Source organism: Salmo trutta, chromosome 17, assembly GCF_901001165.1.
Source record: "Salmo trutta chromosome 17, fSalTru1.1, whole genome shotgun sequence".
NCBI lineage: Eukaryota > Metazoa > Chordata > Actinopteri > Salmoniformes > Salmonidae > Salmo > Salmo trutta.
This window is the reverse complement of record NC_042973.1, coordinates 10,172,709-10,190,848: the sequence shown is the minus strand read 5'-3', so window position 1 is coordinate 10,190,848 and position 18,140 is coordinate 10,172,709. Positions and strand designations below refer to the sequence as shown.

At 44.3% G+C, this 18,140-nt stretch overlaps 1 protein-coding gene across 1 annotated transcript; it reads right to left on the bottom strand.

Annotated features, from left to right (window-relative positions):
• Window positions 1-436: 436 nt before the first annotated feature.
• Window positions 437-10,894, bottom strand: tmem47 (transmembrane protein 47). The gene is made up of 3 exons (XM_029695584.1): window positions 10,496-10,894; window positions 1,615-1,755; window positions 437-1,453 (listed from the first exon to the last, which is right to left on the bottom strand). Exons 1-3 carry the CDS (start codon window positions 10,719-10,721, stop codon window positions 1,275-1,277), a joined length of 546 nt encoding a protein of 181 aa, XP_029551444.1. The 5' UTR covers window positions 10,722-10,894; the 3' UTR covers window positions 437-1,274.
• Between the last annotated feature and the right edge of the window lie 7,246 nt (window positions 10,895-18,140).

The following is an 18,140-nucleotide window of genomic DNA, read 5'->3' as shown; positions in this document are numbered from 1 at the left end:
CACAAATGTTTACATCCCTGTTTGTGAGCATTTCTCCTTTGCCAAGATACACCTGACAGGTGTGGCATATCAAGAAGCTGAATAAACGGCATGATCATTACACAGGTGCACCTTGTGCTGGGGACTTTAAAGGGACACTCTAAAATGTGCAGTTTTGCCACACAATACAATGCCACAGATGTCTCAAGTTTTGAGGGAGCGTGTAATTGGCTTGCGGACTGCAGGGACGTCTTCTAGAGCTGTTGCCAGAGAATTTAATGTTAATTCCTCTACCATAAGCCGCCTCCAACATAATTTTTGTGAATTTGGCAGTACGTCCAAATCACAGACCATGTGTAACCACGCCAGCCCAGGACCTCCACATCCGGCTTCTTCACCGGCATGATCATCTGAGACCAGCCACCCAGACAGCTGATGAAATTGAGGAGTATTTCTGTCTGTAATAAAGCCCTTTTGTGGAGAAAAACTAATTCAGATTGGCTGGGCCTGGCACCACAGTGGGTGGGCCTGCCTCCCAAGTGGGTGGGCCTATGCCCTCCCAGCCCACGCATGGCTGCTCCCCTGCCGTCATATGAAATCCATAGATTAGAGCCTAATTCATGAATTAAAGTTTACGGATTTCCTTATATGAACTGTAACTCAGTAAAATCCTTGAAATTGTTGCGTTTGTATTTTTGTTCATTATGTTAGTGGGGTGAAGGTATGCATCCTTGATTCCTTTCCTTAGGTGAGTCTCGTATTCTACAGCTTTCCTCTTCAAGATCAATCTGTCCACCTGGACTATCCTTCTGCTCTCTGATTGGTCTATGTCCATCACTCTCACCGGTCCCTTCTTTGATTGGTCATTACTGACAGCATTGTGCCTGCCAACTCCTGCTGAAGTTCCTATCATAAAGGGGACCTGACATGGTTTCACTGATGTATCTGATTGGACATTAGGATTCCATTGAACTGTCTGATTGGCTCTTCAGCCTTACCACTTAGCCTATAGCAGACATCAGTCACAACACAGGCAGAGATTCCCTTGGAGAACACAACATCATAATGTGAGTAAGAGTGTCCCTTTAAGCCTGTGAGCCAACCATCTGGTACAGTACAATTGTATGATGGTCTGAATGGAGCCTATAGACACTACTGTTGTTTATTCATTTTCTCTAACAGTTATATAAAACAGACTAAGTTCAGCGCATAGCCTGCTATCACAGTGAGTTGGGGGGGGGGGGGGGGGGGGGACATGAAGTTGTGTAGAGGGCTCTCTTCTCCTCTTGCAGGGTTTAGTAGTAGTCTTCATAGTTCTTGGGGTTGAGGCAATAGAGAATGGCCCCTCCGAAAGAGAAGATGGTGGCCCCCCAGGCCAGGCCATAGCCCCAGTTAAACTCATGGTTTATCCTCAAGCTGACCGTCTCAATGAACTTAATGGTGTAGAGGACCAGACTGCAGACCTGCAGCACCACTGTTAGAGTAAGGGAGTGAAGCAGAGAAGAAACAGAGCACATGAAATTACAAGATCAGAGAAAAATGAAGATTCTCTAGTTATAAACTGTGTGTGCTGTGTACAGTATGTGCGTGTCTCTGTTTGAAGATGTGTAAGCATGTATTCATGCCATACTGTACCTGCAGCGGACAGCAGGACAGCGACAGGTCTGTAGCAGCGGCTCCTGGAGCCGACACACACTGACACCAGAGCCACCAGGAAGGAGAACAGGATGAGGGCAGCACCACCCAGCAACAGGGCCAACGTGGCAATCTGCCAGTCTGAGGGAGAGAGACAGAAAGGGGGGGCACAGAGAGAGAGAGCGTAGAAAACCCTGCTCAGTTATGTATTATGGATCTGTACTGAACACACTGTAGCACCTTTATTTGAAAGAGAAAAATTTGTCAAAAATAAAAGTCTGAACGCACTCAAGCACTTCCCTATTTTATTGACTAGAGAGAGAGAGAAAGCGAGAGAGATGGTCTGTAACATAGCAATGTGAAGTCTCACAGACATGCCCAAGTACACAGCCACAGTGAAAAATGACAGCCATCGACATGAAAGTCTGACATTCCACCCACACCATCTGGTAACAGAAGGCTTCTTATTCCTCATGGGAAGAGTATTCTGAGGATCTGACAGAGGTTTGCCAGGAAAATCTTTTCATGGGGGGTTATTAGCCTAGTGATCCATGTCAACAGCGTGGCGTATGGTCCAAGAATGTTAAACCTGCACTAAAATCACATTTGTACCCAACACAGCAAAAATGTATGAAAACTAACACACAATCTCACTCACTCTCACTCACTGCTAGACCTCTTAGTGCAGAAGTAGACAGTTATTCTCTGGGTGACTGAATAATAGGTGTCCCTCCTGCCTGCTCGATGCAAAGTCAGCAGCAGTTTCAAGAAGTACTCCAAATCACTCATCTAATGTAGAGACTAGAATAGCACTCTGTCCTCGCTGGAATGCTAACAGGGATAGGAGAGGGGGGCTAGAGACACACAGGGGGGAGAAACTACTGGATTACTATATCCAACCACTGTGTATGGAATGAGCTACAAGTTCCTTAATGTCCACATGACCAACAAACTAACATAGTCCAAGCACACCAAGACGTGAAGAGGGCACGACAAAACCTATTCCCCCTCAGGAGACCGAAAAGATTTGGCATGGGTCCTCAGATCCTCAAAAGGTTCTACAGCTGCACCAGAGAGCATCCTGACTGGTTGCATCACCATCTCGTATGGCAACTGCTCGGCCTCTGACCGCAAGGCACTACAGAGGGTAGTGAGTACGGCCCAGTACATCACTGGAGCCAAGCTTCCTGCCATCCAGGACCTCTATACCAGGCGGTGTCAGAGGAAGGCCCTAAACATTGTCAAAGACTCCAGCCACCCTAGTCATAGACAGTTCTCTCTGCTAACGCACGGCAAGCGGTACCGGAGCAAAGTCTAGGTCCTAGAGGCTTCTAAACAGCTTCTACCACCAAGCCATATGACTCCTGAACATCTAATCAAATGGCTACCCCCAGACTCTGGCTACCCCCAGACTCTGGCTACCCCCAGACTCTGGCTACCCCCAGACTCTGGCTACCCCCAGACTCTGGCTACCCCCAGACTCTGGCTACCCCCAGACTCAGATCAGCGTCCCCTCACCCAATCCTAACCTTAACCATTAGTGGGGCAACTTCACCCTCAACCATAGAATGTTTACAAGCTTAGTCTTAGAGGCAGCAGGCAGCCTAGTGGATAAGAGCATTGGGTCAGTAACTGAAACGTTGCAGGTTCAAGTCCCTGAGCTGACTAGGTAAAAGAAAATCTGTTCATGCGCCCTTGAGCAAGGCACTTTACTCTAATTGCTGCTGTAAGTCTCTCTGATTAAGAGTGTCTGCTAATTGACTACATGTAAATGTGGTCTATTATAGCTCCCTGCTAGACACTCTTAATTAACTGGGAGGTGTACTGGCTTCCATTCACGTCCACTGAGTGGGCTACAAGAACAGCTGAGTGATATAGATGTTTTATTGTTAGGAGCAACAGTCTAGACTTGTTCATCAACAATCTGTGGGCTGGGTGGGGGTATGGTATATGTAAACAGACAAGGGATGTTATGAGGTTGATTAACTTACAAAAGGCATAATGGCAAAGTAAATACCATCAGAGAAAATAGATTGTTTTTCCATTAGAAAAGGTGCGTGCGTGGGTACGTGGATGCATGTGTGTTAGAAACAGCTTGAATAGTTGGACATATCAATAAACAAGGCCAATTTAAGATGTGTAATATTCATTACAATCACAGCTAAGTGGCTTAAAACTTAATGGCAAACCCTTTCCCTCTATGGCAAGGCAGACGGGATGATCAAACCAGTCGACAATGAGGGAAAGTGACAGTGTGTAAGCTGCTTATACTACAGTTCCACTCGTCGGGGGGAAACATCATTCCACTGGCCGAGCTGCTCGAACATAAACATTCCCTTCACGGACCAAATATTGCTTCTACAAAAAAATGGTCCTGTCATCACAGGAAGCCTCTCATTTCCAGCGACCTCATTGGCTGCCTCTCCGACCGTGGGAGCTTCACTAACTCCTCTTTGTCGCTACACTGAACAACAATATGAAAATGCAACATGGAACAATTTCATAGATTTTACTGAGTTACAGTTCATATGAGGAAATTAGACAATTGAAATAAAATCCATTAGGACTTAATCTATGGATTTCACATGACTGGGAATACAGATATGCATCTGTTGGTCACAGATACCTTAAAAAAAAAGTCAGTATCTGGTGTGACCACCATTTGCTTTATGCAGCGCAACACATCTCCTTCGCATAAAGTTGATCAGGGTGTTGATTGTGGCCTGTGGAATGTTGTCCCACTCCTCTTCAATGGCTGTGTGAAGTTGCTGGATATTGTCAGGAACTGGAAAACGCTGTTGTACATGTCGATCCAGAGCATCCCAAAAATGCTCAAGGGGTGTCATGTCTGGTGAGAATACAGGCCATGGAAGAACTGGTACATCTGTCTTCCAGGAATAGTGTACAGATCCTTGCGACATGGGGCTGTGCATTATCATGCTGAAACATGAAGTGATGGCGGCAGATAAATGGCACGACAATGGGCCTCAGGATCTCGTCACAATATCTCTGTGCATTCAAATTGCCATCAATAAAATGCAATTGTGTTCATTGTCTGTAGCTTATGCCTCCCCATACCATAACCCCACCATGGGGCACTCTGTTCACAACGTTGACATCAGCAAACCGTTCGCCCACACAACGCCGTACACGCGGTCTGTTATCTGCCCGGTACAGTTGAAACCGGAATTCATCCGCGAAGAGCACACTTCTTCAGCGTGTGAGTGGCCATCGAAGGTGAGAAATTGCCCACTGAAGTCAGTTACAACGACAAACTGCAGCCATGTCAAGACACTGGTGAGGACGACGAGCACACAGATTAGCTTCCCTGAGATGGTTTCTGACAGTCTGTGCAGAAGTTTCATCAGCTGTCTGGTTGGCTGGTCTCAGACGATCCCGCAGGTGAAGAAGCCGGATGTGGCGGTCCTGGGCTGGCGTGGTTACACATGGTCTGTGGTTGTGAGGCTGGTTGGACGTACTGCCAAATTCTCTAAAATGACATTGGAAGCGGCTTATGGTAGAGAAATTAACATTAAATTATCTGGCAACAGCTCTGGTGGACATTCCTGCAGTTGGCATGCCAATTGCACACTCCCTCAAAACTTGACACATCTGTGGCATTGGGTTGTGTGACAAGACTGCACATTTTAGAGTGGCCTTTTATTGTCCCCATCACAAGGGGCACCTGAGTAATGATAATGCTGTTTAATCAGCTTCTCGATGTGCCACACCTGTCAGGTAGATGGATTATCTTGGCAAAGGAGAAATGCTCATTAACAGGGATGTAAACAAATTTGAGAGAAATAAGCTTTTTGTACATATGTAAAATGGCTGGGATCTTTTATTTCAGCTCATGAAACATGGGACCAACACTTCACATGTTGTGTTCAGTATAATTGGAAATATTGTCATTCCTTAACTTGGCAAGTCAGTTAAGAACAAATTCTAATTTACAAGGACGGCCTACCCCGGCCAAACCCAGACAGCGCTGGGCCAATTGTGCGCCTTCCTATGGGACTCCCAATCACGGCCGGATGTGATGCAACCTGGATTCGAACCAGGTACCGCAGTTGTATTTGACTACTTTCTTTCTTATTGTAAATCAAAAGTAATCAGATTGGATCCTATAGGTTTTTGCTAAATCTTGTAGGATTTTGTCACCCCAATCAAAATCCTATTAGAATGTTTTTTTCTTCTTTATTTAACCCAATAAATTATATTTGGTTGTCATAAGTAAATATTTTGGGTAGAACTATATATGGACATATTATAAAGTATGAAAAGGCTTCATTATTGAATATATATATATTTTTTAATCATATTTGTATACGTTTTATTACACTTGGATTGTGTACTAGAACATATGGGTTGAAAAGTGTTATTTTTCTCAGATATAAATAAACAAGTCCAGGTAAAAGCCAAAGGTCATAGCTTTCTAGGGGGGGAAACACTATTAATAAACACAATATTAGTAAAATGTTGCCCTCTTGCCAGATTGATGACTAAAGCCATAGCGAAGCAGGGCAAAACGCCTGTCAGCTCAACTCTAGCTAAGTTGAAGACATTTGTATGTTATTTTCGAGTCACTGTGTTTTTATAGTAAATGAGGAATGTTTATCTTGTTTATTATTGCTAAATATATGTGCCTTTATAATAGGCAAGTCAACCCCGCTTTCATGATTTCTGGTAGATCTAAATAAATCAAATCACGTTGGACTCATTCAGCAGTTGTTACCTAATTAAATACTATAGGTAATGAATGTTGAAAGTTCCATTTAAATTCCTAAAACATAAGTTGAAAATGACGCTGTTGCTGCTTCCCGTTACAATAACTTTTGATAAATAGCCCAATGTCAAAACACCGTTTTGACGTGTCCAAATCAATCATCAATAAACAGTTTTGAAAACCTTAACATAAAATGTAGGCTACTACCTACACATACATGTGCCACAATAGTAATCATATTACTTGTATTAGTATTTTTTGAAGCACCTTATAAACTGCATATGCACCATGGTGTTTTGACATGTGCCAATTAAATCACTCATATTGATTAGAGGGGAAATGGAATTGCATGCGCTGTTAAAACTAACAACTCAAAAACACATGGAAACTGAAAACATCTGCTGGAGACAACCAGGTACACTTTGGAGTGATGCACTTTGATTTGGGGCTGTGGCCAAAACGGAAAGACAACGCAACACTTATTTGACAAATACTCATTTTGATAGCACATTGAAATTAACAGAACGGTTACACGTCCTGTTCAAACTAACCTTACTAAAAAAAACGTACGGAATCTGGGAATGTTTACTGTATATCACTGGTTACAGGACAATTTGTAGAAGACATTGTGGATTGTTACATTTTGTTTCAAGTGGGTCGCCAACGCCGAAAGCTAAATGCAACACAATTTTGTTAATCACTCATCATATCGAAATCAATAGAGAGGGCAAATTGTTGTTGTGTTTACATTGTTTAAACTAAGACTATTCAAAGGCCACACTGAATCTGATCATTTCTATTTCACTGGTTAGAAGAGATTCCCACTCCAGGAATCCCGGAACACACCCCTCCTTACCGGCGCAGGTGAAGGGACGGAGGCCATTACGCACGAAGAGAACAATGGAGGGAGGGACAAAGAAAGGAGAAATCTATAACGAAGAAAGGATAAAAGTACAGAAGAGGACATTGAGAGACAAAGGACGGCTTAAAAGAGGAAGAACTTCCTTGAGTGAACCCTGTACCCGCGAGACAAAACTAAAGTTTAGCCACAAAATATAATTGAATGATTATGGAAAGGATTGTTTGGTTTGAAAGTGAAGTACTCTGAACAGGGCTTGGATTTTGTTTCCCGTTTGAACCGGCCGAGTGCCATTCTGTAAACATTAAATATATAATTAAGATTTTTGTAATTTAAAAAGCCGACTCTTCCTCTGTTTACACCACCCCTCGCTACGCATAGATCGGAACCTCTTTGGACCGATCACAGTAGCTTTAATTGGACAATCTCAGAGCTAAATATGGCACAGAAAACTGAACATTTATGTTAAACTACAATCAGGATTAAAGACCAGTAAACTGAGGAACAATCTCCATCTCTTTGCCAGTGATAATTCCCTGCGGTTCTCAACATCTTCAACACACCACCACAACATGGGAGTGATTCAATCATATCAAATTTGGGAACCAGTCCTATTGGACTCCTCTGGGATTCTATTTTATAGGATCTGATAGGATTCCAATACGAGAATCCAATAGAAAAACCCTATCAGATTATGGAACCAGTCCTATAGGATAAAACCCTATCAGATTATAGAACCAGTCCAATAGGATAAAACCCTATCAGATTATAGAACCAGTCCAATAGGATAAAACCCTATCAGATTATGGAACCAGTCCAATATGATGAAACCCTATCAGATTATGGAACCAGTCCTATAGGATAAAACCCTATCAGATTATGGAACCAGTCCTATAGGATAAAACCCTATCAGATTATGGAACCAGTCCTATAGGATAAAACCCTATCAAATTATGGAACCAGTCCTATAGGATAAAACCCTATCAGATTATGGAACCAGACCTCTAGGATAAAATCCTATAGGATTGGTTCCAAAATGTATCCTATAGCTGGTTCCAAAATCTGATAGGATTTTTCTATTGGAATCGCATAGAAGTTTTTGACTAAGGCTGAAATTGCAGGAATCACTGCAGTGGTTATCAGTCTCAATCAGTTGTGTAACAGCAGGATACAGAAGCTCATTGTAGAAGTTCAGAGACTTAGAACTGACACACATACTGCGTGAGAAAAATACAGCCAGGAGTCTCAGTGCTAGAAGGACAGGAAGCGCCAACTTTTAATACAGGATGCATCCCAAATTACACCCTATTCCTTATAGGGCTACTTTTGAGCTCTGGTCGAAAACAGTGCAATATATATGGATTAGGGTGCTATTTGGGATGCAGTTTAGGTTCTGTATGATGACAGATAGAAATGGAGATTAGCAAGATCCAATCTGATCATTAATTACATTTCCCTATGTGTATTTCAGGAGCAATCATCTCTATTAAAAAAATCTGGATTGGCCTTCAGGGCCACTCTCGGCCTGAGACAATAAGGGGGATTAACTGTCAGATCAGAACCTGGAGAGTTTCTTCACCTCTAACTGAACTGAGATCAGCACTAATAGTGATGAGTAGTGCCTGCTAAGTGCACTCACACACTCACTCCACATTCGTTTCTCCTCTCTCACTGGTTTGGCATCAGCGCAAAATGTCTCACACAGACGCACCACACTCCTGAGACTGTCTACCCCTGTGTGTGTGTGTGTGTGTGTGTGTGTGTGTGTGTGTGTGTGTGTGTGTGTGTGTGTGTGTATGAGAGAGATGGAGAGTGTGTGTGATTGAGTGTAATATCCAAATGTTACCCATTTACATGTCTTCTGCATTAAAAAGGGATGCTCCAGAGGTTTTGTATAATCTCAGAGAGTTTTGAAAGTAGTGCTCACGAGCCAAAATGTCTCCCCCGACAATTGGGCACAATTGTGTACCACGTCATCCATTTTATCTGATATGTTGCAAATTCCAATTCAAACAATATGTTAGGAATTTGTAAGTGCTTAAGTTCCTGGACTGCATCTTTAATGGTATGCACATCTATGCATGCACGTCAACCCTGCAGAACTCCTTAAGTGCACCAACCTGCTTGTAGGACATGAATACACATCTATACACAACACCTCAGCAGAATGTGTTCTTAAGTGCACCAACCGGGTAAATACAATACAAACACAATTTGTTTAATGCCCTGGGCATGACACTGAGGAAACTTAGATATTGGGGAGAGAGACTGACTGATTACTGTGAGTCAAATTGATCCCTAAGTCTAGTGCAAGGCCAAACTGAGGAAATGGGCAGTTTGCTGTGTGCAGTTACTGTGGTATGCTGGCTGCTGGCGACACAGAGACTCCATGTCTTTATAAGGAATCAAGCTGCACTTTGTCTCAGAGTGACAGGCGAGAGGAGCAGTGCCAAAATGACCCCTCAGTTAGGATACTCATCACATAACCAAAACAGTGTATTCAGACAAACAAAAACACGTATTCACTGACTGCACAACACACAATCTGCAGCCAACCAACTAGATAAAAAGACACATTGAACACCTGGTGGAGTAATCAAAATACAGCTTGTTTCCACAAAAACTTCCATGCTGGATGAAAAATAAGTTCCATTTTCAGTGGGGAAAACAGCATTTCTAGAATGTGCCACTTGTTTCCCTGGTTACTAATCTCTCAGCATTTGGATCTCTGGGGAGTTTGCTTCTCAAAGTTGCCCTCGCTCCTTGGTCGGCAGAGGACCCCAACAAAGGCTCATTTTGTCGGCAACAAAAGCCCAATAAACCCCAGCTGGACAAAATTCCCACATCATTTAGTGGTGGGTTGGGCGAATAGAAGAGGGCAAGTAAAGGATATTTTAAATGGCCATAATTAATTATAACAAGTCCTTTAAGTTTGAAATAAACTATTTAAAACTTTGAAAAGCCAACTTTAGAGCGTGCATCATACATTTGATAACAGAGACTGGATGGGGAAAATGATGCTCTTGCTATCCCTACCTTTTAGCTGCAACATAAATTATTACTGAGCAGAGAAAAAAATAAAACAGTGATTGTACTGATGCACCAGTAAACTCAGCAGCAGGCGCCCCTTTCATCTCTGAATTTATATGTTCCTCAATGGATGCATAGCATATCATCATGGTCATTGAAACAAATTACCATTGTACCTCAACATAAACACAGTATAGATGCATATGGGCATTTCGAACAGTAATAGGTCTATTGACATTAGTGAACACGAGGCAGGTCTCTCTCACCAGTCTCGAGCGTTGTGTTGCACTGCCATGTGTCCGAGTTGACAGGCTTCCAGCAGGACTCCCACAGAGACAGGTAGTACTGGTTATACGCCGTTACCCACGCGGGGCTCAACACGGCCCCGACATCCAGGCATAGCGCAAGGAAGACACACACCAAGCCCACCAACTTCAGCGGTGTCAACGCCGACACGCGCACCTCCTCCGTTCCACTGACGGATGAAGCCATGGGATGGTAAACAAAAGTATCTTTCTCCGAGGACCGTGGGCTGGCGGTTGGGTCTCAAACCAATAATTTCGTAATCTGCTGTGAGTGGAGGGTGGACAGCCTCTGCGCGTCAGGGACGCTGCTGCAGGTACCGTATCACTACTGCTGATGCAAGTCGTCCGACTGCACTGAACATTGCTGAAATATCACAGAGAGGCACCTGCAGGGTCCTAGTGCCTAAGGACTCCCACTGGATTTTCGTCAGTCTCTTCCAGAGATTGGCCCATACCCCCCCCCCCTCCCCTCCCCCCTCCCTCATGGGGAAACAGGGGATATGAAATCGCATTTTTATAATTGAACCTATCCGATTCTTATTTCCACAAGGAAGTATCCAGTAATTAGCTATTAATGATTTTTAGGGGGGAAAAGACTGTCCCACTCCCACACACATTTGATTATTACTATGAAAGGCAATTTATTCCAAAGTTGCACATTTGATTTCAAGTGCAATTATTTTATCAACATAGGGGTTTTCTGACAAGTGCAATTATTTCATTTGATTCATGGTTCATTTCACTCCCATCATGTCTAGACCCATACGTGATGTGTTGAGTGTCAATTTCAAATTACTGGCAAATGTGATCACTGACTGGAGTTTGATTAGACACTGTGAATTTTATATTTTGTGACAAGTAAATAAACTAAAAATGAATAGGCTTTTCCTAAGCTTGTAAACTGAATTACTCAACACACTGGGCACAAGCGGCTTAGCCCCCTCAATTAAACCGTTAACCCCTCCGTCTTAGTATTATTCCTCTATATAAAAATAGCGTGACAGGTTGGCGCAAAACAAATCTGTATCTCCACTGTGCTGTGTCAGCACAATGGACACGACATGCCGATGTGTGTTTAGGGGGCTATGTAAAGCCACTGGGTGGTTAGGTGTGACTCCTTTGGGTTTCCATAAAAAGCGAGAGAAAAAAGTATGTTCCTGCAACACAAAAGTAAGACTGGAGACTACATGGCTGCTGAAGGCGGTGACGGACCCCGGCTTTAAGTTTACGGCCACCATGGTGCACAGCCCTAGGAACATGTCTCAGGACTACCTGGCCTGATGACTCCTGGTTGTCCCCAGTCCACCTGGTCGTGCTGCTGCTCCAGTTTCAACTGTTCTGCCTGCCGCTATGGAACCCTGACCTGTTTACCGGACCTTCTGTTTTTGATTGATTGATTCAGCATGTTGGATGCTGTCATGGTGAAATGTCAGAACAATTCATCGAATGCAACGGCCAACTGGTGGAGGCCCTTTGTGCCCTTGACCTAGAGAGCCATGACTTTCTAGATGTGAAAAAAGTGAAACCACTGCTGAATCTAAGCAAAACAGATTCGGTGGAAGCTGAGTTTTTGCAGACTGAAATCATCCACTCTGTCTCCAGTGAGGACAAATGGACCCCACTTGATATCCTACAATGATTCTCTGGGCCTCTCTACGCTATGCCGACTGTGCTTACTGCACTGAAACAGGGACTGACTTGTGGTGTCCGCAGCTACATGCGTCTTCAGTCAACACAGAAGAAGCATGCTACACCCGAGAAAAGCTCATCTGGCATTTGAGGGGTCTCTTACAAGAAGATTTCGGGGGGAGAGGAATGATCGATTATTCAGGAAGTTCCACAGAGCATCAAGGAAGCTGCAACTCTTTTGAAAAGGTAAGATTGAAACAATCTACCTGGTTGGTGTCTGTCAAAATCTTGCTTTATTATGTAGGGCGCCGTATGGTGCTGATAGAGCGCAGCGAGATATCGTGCCATTGAACCTGTCAATTCTTGTTCAAAACCATTGGTTATTGTGGTATAGCGTGATATAAACAGAATTCAATATAATTCCAATGCAAGAGCCCAAATGACACCCCTGGGTATAGCTACATATTGGTAAGTTTCATCATAGAGATAGATAGGCTACAGTCTATTATGGTCGTCTTGGTAACCTATTGTTTTTTGAGTCTCTAAATATTGGAAAAGTGTTTATGCTAGGCTGGCATTGCTTAATTGATTACGTGGGTCGAATTGGATTCACAGACGTGTATTGCATCACAAAGCGTAGCTGAACTAATGAGCGAGCGACATGATTTCCCATGTTTGAAGATGCCCTGTATAGGCCTATTTATTTAGAAAGATGGCTATGCATGGCTGCATCTCACTGTAGTAGGCTGTAGGCTACATCTCACTGTAGTAGGCTGTAGGCTGCATCTCACTGTAGTAGGATGTAGACTGCATCTCACTGTAGTAGGATGTAGGCTGCATCTCACTGTAGTAGGCTGTAGGCTGCATCTCACTGTAGTAGGCTGTAGTCTGCATCTTGCTGTAGTAGACTGTAGGCTACATCTCACTGTAGTAGGCTGTAGGCTGCATCTCACTGTAGTAGGCTGTAGGCTGTAGGCTGCATCTCACTGTAGTAGGCTGTAGGCTACATCTCACTGTAGTAGACTGTAGACTACATCTCACTGTAGTAGGCTGTAGGCAGCATCTCACTGTAGTAGGCTGTAGGCTACATCTCACTGTAGTAGGCTGTAGGCTGCATCTCACTGTAGTAGGATGTAGACTGCATCTCACTGTAGTAGACTGTAGGCTGCATCTCACTGTAGTAGGATGTAGACTGCATCTCACTGTAGTAGACTGTAGGCTGCATCTCACTGTAGTAGGCTGTAGGCTGCATCTCACTGTAGTAGGCTGTAGTCTGCATCTTACTGTAGTAGACTGTAGGCTACATCTCACTGTAGTAGGCTGTAGGCTGCATCTCACTGTAGTAGGCTGTAGGCTGTAGGCTGCATCTCACTGTAGTAGGCTGTAGGCTATATCTCACTGTAGTAGACTGTAGGCTACATCTCACTGTAGTAGGCTGTAGGCTGCATCTCACTGTAGCAGACTGTAGTCTGCATCTTACTGTAGTAGGCTGTAGACTGTAGACTGCATCTCACTGTAGTAGACTGTAGACTGCATCTCACTGTAGTAGACTGTAGGCTGCATCTCACTGTAGTGGGCTGTAGGCTGCATCTCACTGTAGTGGGCTGTAGGCTGCATCTCACTGTAGTGGGCTGTAGGCTGCATCTCACTGTAGTAGGCTGTAGGCTGCATCTCACTGTAGTAGGCTGTAGGCTGCATCTCACTGTAGTAGACTGTAGGCTACATCTCACTGTAGTAGACTGTAGGCTACATCTCACTGTAGTAGACTGTAGGCTACATCTCACTGTAGTAGGCTGTAGGCTGTAGGCTGTATCTCACTGTAGTAGGCTGTAGTCTGCATCTTACTGTAGTAGGCTGTAGGCAGCATCTCACTGTAGTAGACTGTAGGCTGCATCTCACTGTAGTAGGCTGTAGGCTGCATCTCACTGTAGTAGACTGTAGGCTACATCTCACTGTAGTAGGCTGTAGGCTGCATCTCACTGTAGTAGACTGTAGGCTGCATCTCACTGTAGTAGGATGTAGACTGCATCTCACTGTAGTAGACTGTAGAGTGCATCTCACTGTAGTAGGCTGTAGGCTGCATCTCACTGTAGTAGGCTTTAGTCTGCATCTTACTGTAGTAGACTGTAGGCTACATCTCACTGTAGTAGACTGTAGGCTACATCTCACTGTAGTAGGCTGTAGGCTGCATCTCACTGTAGTAGGCTGTAGGCTGCATCTCACTGTAGTAGGCTGTAGGCTACATCTCACTGTAGTAGACTGTAGGCTACATCTCACTGTAGTAGGCTGTAGGCTGCATCTCACTGTAGTAGACTGTAGTCTGCATCTTACTGTAGTAGGCTGTAGACTGTAGACTGCATCACACTGTACTAGACTGTAGACTGCATCTCACTGTAGTAGACTGTAGGCTGCATCTCACTGTAGTGGGCTGTAGGCTGCATCTCACTGTAGTGGGCTGTAGGCTGCATCTCACTGTAGTGGGCTGTAGGCTGCATCTCACTGTAGTAGGCTGTAGGCTGCATCTCACTGTAGTAGGCTGTAGGCTGCATCTCACTGTAGTAGGCTGTAGGCTACATCTCACTGTAGTAGACTGTAGGCTACATCTCACTGTAGTAGACTGTAGGCTACATCTCACTGTAGTAGGCTGTAGGCTGCATCTCACTGTAGTAGGCTGTAGTCTGCATCTTACTGTAGTAGGCTGTAGGCAGCATCTCACTGTAGTAGACTGTAGGCTGCATCTCACTGTAGTAGGCTGTAGGCTGCATCTCACTGTAGTAGACTGTAGGCTACATCTCACTGTAGTAGGCTGTAGGCTGCATCTCACTGTAGTAGACTGTAGGCTGCATCTCACTGTAGTAGGATGTAGACTGCATCTCACTGTAGTAGACTGTAGAGTGCATCTCACTGTAGTAGGCTGTAGGCTGCATCTCACTGTAGTAGGCTGTAGTCTGCATCTTACTGTAGTAGACTGTAGGCTACATCTCACTGTAGTAGACTGTAGGCTACATCTCACTGTAGTAGGCTGTAGGCTGCATCTCACTGTAGTAGGCTGTAGGCTGTAGGCTGCATCTCACTGTAGTAGGCTGTAGGCTACATCTCACTGTAGTAGACTGTAGGCTACATCTCACTGTAGTAGGCTGTAGGCTGTAGGCTGCATCTCACTGTAGTAGACTGTAGTCTGCATCTTACTTTAGTAGGCTGTAGACTGTAGACTGCATCTCACTGTAGTAGACTGTAGACTGCATCTCACTGTAGTAGACTGTAGACTGCATCTCACTGTAGTAGACTGTAGGCTGCATCTCACTGTAGTGGGCATCTCACTGCTGTAGGCTGTAGGCTACATCTCATTGTAGTAGACTGTAGGCTGTAGGCTACATCTCACTGTGGTAGACTGTAGGTTGCATCTCACTGTAGTAGGCTGTAGGCTGCATCTCACTGTAGTAGGCTGTAGGTTTTAGGATACATCTCACTGTAGTAGTCTGTAGGATTTAGGACACATCTCAATGCAGTAAGCTATAGAGTACATCTCATTGTAGTAGACTGTAGGCTGTTGGCTACATCTCACTGTGGTAGACTGTAGACTGTAGTCTACATCTCACTGTAGTAGACTGTAGACTTTAGGATACAGCTCACTGCAGTAGGCTGTAGGCTACATCTCATTGTAGTAGACTGTAGGCTGTAGGCTACATCTCACTGTAGTAGACTGTAGGCTACATCTCACTGTAGTAGGCTGTAGGCTACATCTCACTGTGGTAGGCTGTAGGCTACATCTCACTGTAGTACGCTGCATCTCACTGTAGTAGGCTGTAGGCTACATCTCACTGTAGTAGGCTGTAGACTGCATCTCACTGTAGTAGGCTGTAGACTGTAGGCTACATCTCACTGTAGTAGCCTGTAGGCTGCATCTCACTGTGGTAGGTTGTAGGCTGCATCTCACTGTAGTAGGCTGTAGGCTACATCTCACTGTAGTAGGCTGTAGGCTGCATCTCACTGTGGTAGACTGTAGGCTACATCTCACTGCAGTAGGCTGTAGGCTGTAGGCTACATCTCATTGTAGTAGACTGTAGGCTGTAGGCTACATCTCACTGTGGTAGACTGTAGGCTGCATCTCACTGTAGTAGGCTGTAGGCTACATCTCACTGCAGTAGGCTGTAGGCTACATCTCATTGTAGTAGACTGTAGGCTGTAGGCTGCATCTCACTGTGGTAGACTGTAGGCTGCATCTCACTGTGGTAGACTGTAGGCTGCATCTCACTGTGGTAGGCTGTAGGCTACATCTCACTGCAGTAGGCTGTAGGCTACATCTCATTGTAGTAGACTTTAGGCTGTCGGCTGCATCTCACTGTGGTAGACTATAGGCTTTAGGATACATCTCACTGTGGTAGGCTGTAGGCTGCATCTCACTGTGGTAGACTGTAGGCTACATCTCACTGCAGTAGGCTGTAGGCTGTAGGCTACATCTCATTGTAGTAGACTGTAGGCTACATCTCACTGTGGTAGGCTGTAGGCTGCATCTCACTGTAGTAGGCTGTAGGCTACATCTCACTGCAGTAGGCTGTAGGCTACATCTCATTGTAGTAGACTGTAGGCTGTAGGCTGCATCTCACTGTGGTAGGCTGTAGGCTACATCTCACTGCAGTAGGCTGTAGGCTACATCTCATTGTAGTAGACTTTAGGCTGTCGGCTGCATCTCACTGTGGTAAACTGTAGGCTTTAGGATACATCTCACTGTGGTATGCTGTAGGCTGCATCTCACTGTGGTAGACTGTAGGCTGTGGACTGTAGGCTATGTTGAGTTTATTTGGATCTCCATTTGCCTTTTGTTTACTGTGTTGGTTTACTGTTACTGGCCTAAATATAGATTGTGGCATGCCTTTATCGATCGGATATTTAGTTTACTCGGGCTACTACTTGGTACCGCTGGTTTGTTCTGTTCTCATTCATTCGCAGTTATGCCGGTATTCTAAGCCAAACTGCTATTCAGTATTTTTGCTTGCGTGCATGAATAACTAGGCTACTACTTTCAGCATTTAGTTTGTATTATTTTGCATTATTTTGGTAAGACAGCTAGGCTGTTTGTAATAGGTGAATTGCCCTATCTATCTTGTAGCCTATATGACCAAAATGGCCTAGCTGTAGGGTGCTGTCCATTGTGCTGCTACAGCGCATAAGAGATTTCAAAAGCACTCAATGATCTCGGAGTCTTTGCATTCAAACTTTATGTTTATTGTGGTATAGCCTGGCATAAGGAAAACTCAATAACATTCAGATGCAAGAACCCCCCCCAAATTTTTTTTTTTCCTCCTCGCCAATTTCAACTGCCCCCTTAGTCACTTTATCCTGCCGCTAGGTCTGGGGCACAGACGTCAGTTCAATTTACACACTTCTGCTTCATCTTTGATAGTGTGGTTGAAAACCTATTATCTGGCAATGACCAAAATATAGAGACATAAAATCCTCTTTGTCGTAGGGTCGACCTTCCACCTCTGTTGTCTTGGTTGGAACCTTTTGTTCACCTAAAAACAATACCCCAAGGCATTAGAATTGCACCAGAGGTACAGACGGGAGATGCTCCACGTGGTTAGATATGGTATGTATCATGCATCCCACTGGGGAAAAAATGTCATTTCAACAAACAATCATGTGTTTGTTGTTTCTTGAATTAATGTGTGTGTTTGGTTTTACTATCCTTGTTGCGAACAGAAGTCCCCACAAGGATAGTAAAACAAGGAAAAGTGGGGACTGTTTTTTTAGGATTAAGGGGTTTGTGGGTGATGAGCCACTCAGTACCTTGCTATTCCCCTGTGAGGATCCTGATTACAATGTTTTATTTTACTAGGCAAGTCAGTTAAGAACAAATTCTTATTTACAATGACGGCTTAGGAACAGTGGGTTAACTACCTTGTTCAGAGTTTTACCTTGGCAGCTCAGGGATTCGATCTGGCAACCTTTCGGTTACTGGCCCAACGCTCTAACC